This window comes from Chaetura pelagica, unplaced genomic scaffold (genome assembly GCF_000747805.2).
Source record: "Chaetura pelagica isolate M959 unplaced genomic scaffold, ChaPel_1.0 scaffold962, whole genome shotgun sequence".
NCBI classification, from domain to species: Eukaryota; Metazoa; Chordata; class Aves; order Apodiformes; family Apodidae; genus Chaetura; species Chaetura pelagica.
The window spans coordinates 614906-619683 of NW_009952479.1; the positions used below are offsets into that span (position 1 = coordinate 614906).

Genomic DNA, 4778 nt, shown 5'->3' on the forward strand with positions numbered 1-4778 from the left:
GGCGCAGTGACCGGGGGGCTGGGGCAGCACCGGAGCTGCCGGGAGGGTGCTGGGGCAGCAGTGCTCACCTGGCCGCGGTCCCTCAGGGTGCTGGGCTGGGTAGCCCCACCGCAGCTGCTGGCTCTCTCCCTCGCAGCCCTCCCCGTCATTTCTAATCACTTGTAATCTACCTGCTTGGCTGCCTTCCCACCAGATAGCTTCAATTACGGGCTTGTAATGCAGCGCCAGGAAAGTGCTGAGTGGAGCGTTTCCCAGCCTGGCCACAGCGGCCCCGTGCGGGGTCTGTCACCCCCTCTCCCGAGCACACCCCTGTGCCAGTCACCACCCTGGGTCATCGTGCCACTGGGTGACCAGGGGAGCACAGGCCAGCACAAGGCCACCCAGTGCTGGCAGGCACCTCTGGAGGCCACCTCCTACTCTTTTCCAGGACTCCCCCTCCCTGGGCTGTGCACCCACAGCACTCAGGCCCCCCAGGTCCCTGGCATTGCTAATGGGGCAGATGATGCCCCAGTCCTGCTGGCAGCACTGGCTGAGGTGGGACTGGTGGCCAGTTCCCTAGGCTTGTCCTTCCCTCACACCCAGCAGCAAAGACCCTCTCCAGCATCTCCCCAGCCCCGTGTGAGGCAGTGCAGGGAGTGCTGGGCCCCCTGCTGTGCCCTTCCAGGAGTGGGGCTCCTGTGCTGCGCTGGCAAGTGCAGGGGAGGGGATAGTTCCCAAGCCCAGACCCCCACCGGGGGACACAGAGCCAGTGAGTGACGGCCAGCGGTGCTTCCCACAGCAGACAGACGAGGCGGCACAGACAGACAGCCAGCAGCTACACTCCACAGACAACACAGAGAAGCAGCAGCCCAAGAGGTTACACGTCTCCAACATCCCCTTCCGATTCCGGGACCCCGACCTGCGGCAAATGTTCGGGGTGAGTCCAGCCCCATCCAGCTACCCGTGTCCCACTGCTCTCTGTTCAGGCACTGCCCCATGGCACTGCAGGGACCCCAGCACTCTCCCCTCCCGAGGGCATGGATTCTCCATGCTGCTGCTGGCCAGGAGTGGTGGTTTGCAACGTTTGCCTGGAGGGGGAAGTGACACAGAGCTCTTGTCCCCCTCCCCTTGTCCCCTTCCCAGCCCTCATCACGTTTCAGAACAGTGCAGGCTAATGAGATTTTGGGTCTTGGAAGAGGGTGGCATGGAGAGACAGGTCTGTGCTCAGGCTCTCCCCTCCACAGCACTAGGGCCCCCAGGTCTGGCCCCCAAGGCAACTCCCTGCCTACACCTATGTCAGCAGGTTCAGGGCTGGGGGCTCTGCAGGCCCTCACTCCTCTGCTCTCTGCTTGCAGCAATTTGGGAAGATCCTGGACGTGGAGATCATTTTCAATGAGCGGGGCTCCAAGGTGGGTGTTGCTGGTGGCTGGTGCTGTTACAGTGAGCCCTGGGGAGGGGGCTGGGTGGAGCTGGGATGCCTGGGGGCTCCTCTGCCAGCTCTTCCCTACTCTCCTGCCTCTGGGACCCAGGCACAGGGTACCCCATATTGGGGCAGCCCTTGTGCCAGCTTGGGTGGCCATGCAGGTCCCTGTGCCCTGGGCTCCAGAGGGAGGGGAGGGCTTGCTCTGTCCCCCTATGCAGGCAGCTTGTGTCCCTTTGTGTGTGAATGTCTCTGTTTGTATCTTCCCTGCTTTCTATGCCCCTCTCCCAGACTCTTCTCCCAGCTCGCGGGTGATGCTGGTGCCTCAGCCGGGACCCCTGGATTCAGTGGGGGCCCCGACCTGGGCTCTCCATCTCTGCACTGCGGCAGCCTCACCTCCTGCGCCAGCTCTCCTGATTCACCCCCTCTCTCTCTCTGTCCCCGCACCCTCTCTCTGTCTCTCTGTCTCTTTCTTTCTCCTTTTCTCCTCTGCTCACAGGGTTTTGGGTTTGTAACTTTTGAAACTAGCACAGATGCCGACCGGGCACGGGAGAAGCTGAATGGCACCATCGTAGAGGGCCGGAAGATTGAGGTGCTCAGATAAGTGTGCTAGTGCCATGGCTGCGTGTGTGTGCATCCCCTGTGCCCTGCATGGGGCTGCAGGCAGGGCAGAGCTGCCCAGGGACGCTTTGGGGCAGCCTCAGGACCCACCCCAGTCCTGCATGCCCCAGTGGAGGTTGCCTGGTGGGTGCATGTGTCCATGAATGTGGCACTGGGACATGTGTGCCCACTGCCAGGAAGGTCTGACCATCTGGCTCAAATGAACCTCCCATGTGCAGGCAGAGCTGGGGCAACCACCCAGACTCTAGCTGCCTTCTGCCCAGTGACAGAGGAGTCTGGCAGAACCCCGCTGCCACACAACCACCCTGGGCTCTGCAGGGAGGAGGCTGCACAGGGCTCCAACGCACTGCCCAGCTCCCAAGGCTCACACTGGTTGGAGCCAGGCAGAGGGATCAAGCTTTGCCCATTCTTTGGCAACGCCCTGCTGGTCACTGCAAGTGGTGGGAAGCAGGGACATGAGTGTCCCCACAGTGGTGACAGGAAGGGCAGCCTGGCAAGGCACAGCAATGCCCCAGGGATAGACTCTGCCTGTAGTAGAACACGGTCCAGGAAAACCAGGCAGGAGCTTGCAGGGATGACCCAGACTCCTGCAGCAAGCATATCCTTCCTGCAGGGCCCACTCACCAACCAGGTGGGTGAGCCTGCTTGGCAGCACGTTGGGGCTTGGCTTGAGCCGGTGCTGCAGTGGTTGGGGCATCAGCCACCAACTGGACCCAGGCTTATCGCTGGAGCCGGGGCAGGGGCTGGGGCTGGTGGAGGGTGTGGGCAGGGCTGCCCTGGCCGGGGCAGCTGCAGGCAGGGATTCCTCCCATGTCCTTCGCTCCGGTGTCTGAAGCAGCAGCGGCGTGTCCTCCGTGAGGCCGAGCAGGCCCCGGGCTGCAGCCTGGCTGCCCCCGCTGCTGCAGGCGCTGAGCTCCCATCCCCTCTCTCCACAGGTGAACAACGCCACGGCCCGTGTCATGACCAACAAGAAAGCAGCCAACCCCTACACCAACGGTAAGGGCCAGTGCAAGGAGATCAGAGCTGCAGCGGGCAGGGGAGTCCCTGGAGCCCAGCCAGGGTGGGGGGATGCTACACAGGGGGTGTCACAGCCTCACTGGCTCTCCCTGCCCACAGGCTGGAAGCTGAACCCGGTGGTGGGAGCAGTCTACGGCCCCGAGTTCTACGCAGGTAATGTCAGGTCAGGGCCAGCCCTGCTGCGGGTCCCCCCTGTGCCGGCTCTGCACTGTGTCAAGTGCCCTGAGCAGCAAGCAGCCCCCGGCCCCTCTCCCCCTCCTGCACCCCTGTGTGCACAGCTCCTGTGCCCCCTCCTCAGCATCCCCACGGAACATGTCCCCAGCAGGGGATAGAGGCAGGCTCTGGCACAGGGTGCCCCACAGTGGCTGTGAGGGTCCCAGCTGTGCACTGTTGGGAGCTGCTGTGGGAAGCCCATGTTTGTCCCCTCCCTCCTGCAGTAACGGGGTTCCCATACCCTGCCACGGGGACGGCTGTGGCCTACCGAGGGGCACACTTACGGGGCAGAGGACGCGCTGTCTACAACACATTCCGAGCTGCGCCGCCGCCGCCACCCATCCCCACCTATGGCGCGTGAGTACCGGGGCGGCGGGCACCGCCTGCCTTGCGCAGGGGAACGTGTGCTGCCACGTGGCTCCAGTCCTGCTGCCACCTGCGTTGGCATTGCCAGGCTCTTGTACTTCAGGAATGGGCTGCAACTCCCCCAGCACCTGCCTGGTCCCAGCTCCGCGGAACCCCTAGGCAGCTGCCCCTCAGGGTGCCCCATGAGCCCACCAGCTTCCTGTGCTGTAAGACAGGGACAGTGACTCCAGCTGTGTCCCTTGGTTTAATAGAAATCCTTGCTTCTGGCACACAGGTCTGCTCTGGTGCCAGGTGTGGCCATGGCAACCTCTGGTCGCGTGGTTGCTCCCTGCAGTGTCCCCTGCTTTTGGCCAGGCCTTCTGTGTGTCCCTATGTCCCTGCCCTCCCTGTTGGGAGGCCCAGCCTGGGACATGTCCTTGGGGTTCCCGGACAGCCACACCTTGCCCATAGGCTGTGTTGCTGCCAGCTGCTCCCCCAAGTCACCCCGATGCCTCTCAGCTGGTGATGCCAGCTCTGACACCTCCATCTGCTTTGCAGGGTTGTCTACCAGGATGGGTTCTATGGAGCCGAGATCTACGTAAGTTCCATGCCCAGCTCTGGGCCAGGGTGGAGGGTGAATGGAACCAGGCAGCTCCACATTGGGCTCTTCCTCAGCCAGCCCCTTCCCCTGGGGAGGGCAGCTGAAGCCCAGGCAGAGCAGGGACATAAGCATGACTCCTTCAGAGCAAGCAGGGTGGCACTGTGTGGGTCCTGTTACCCCTGCCAGGCCCTTCACAGGGCCAGCACCACGTGGGATTTACGGCCTTGGCACTGTCTTACACTGGCATTTAACCCCCATATTTAAGAAGCCATTGGCGATATTTCAGGCGGGCAGCTGAAGGATTTATCTAACGTGACACCTCATTAAAGCCATCAGGGAGGTGACATTCTCTCCTCTGGAAATTTAACTTTTTAAGGTTAATGTTTGTGGAAGCCTCTGGGGAATAGTAATGAGGCTGCTGCGTGCCTGGTGGCACAGGCACCAGATCCCCACAGGGTCCCGCTACTGCCTTGCAGCAGTGCCCAGGGGATCCCCGAGCCTCCCCAGTGGGTGCTGCCCCCTCCCTGACACAGTCTACCCTCCGTTGCAGGGGGGCTATGCTTCCTACAGATACGCCCAGCC

General features: G+C 62.6%; 1 protein-coding gene across 1 annotated transcript in view; it reads left to right on the forward strand.

Moving 5' to 3' along the window:
- RBFOX3 (RNA binding protein, fox-1 homolog (C. elegans) 3) overlaps nucleotides 1-4778 on the forward strand; it is a 6893-nt gene that overhangs the window by 201 nt on the left and 1914 nt on the right. The window contains exons 2-8 of the mRNA XM_010008670.1: nucleotides 779-916; nucleotides 1335-1388; nucleotides 1899-1991; nucleotides 2956-3016; nucleotides 3137-3190; nucleotides 3475-3607; nucleotides 4154-4193. Of these exons, the coding sequence (XP_010006972.1) occupies nucleotides 779-916; nucleotides 1335-1388; nucleotides 1899-1991; nucleotides 2956-3016; nucleotides 3137-3190; nucleotides 3475-3607; nucleotides 4154-4193 (573 nt within the window). The remainder of the gene's footprint in view (nucleotides 1-778; nucleotides 917-1334; nucleotides 1389-1898; nucleotides 1992-2955; nucleotides 3017-3136; nucleotides 3191-3474; nucleotides 3608-4153; nucleotides 4194-4778) is intronic.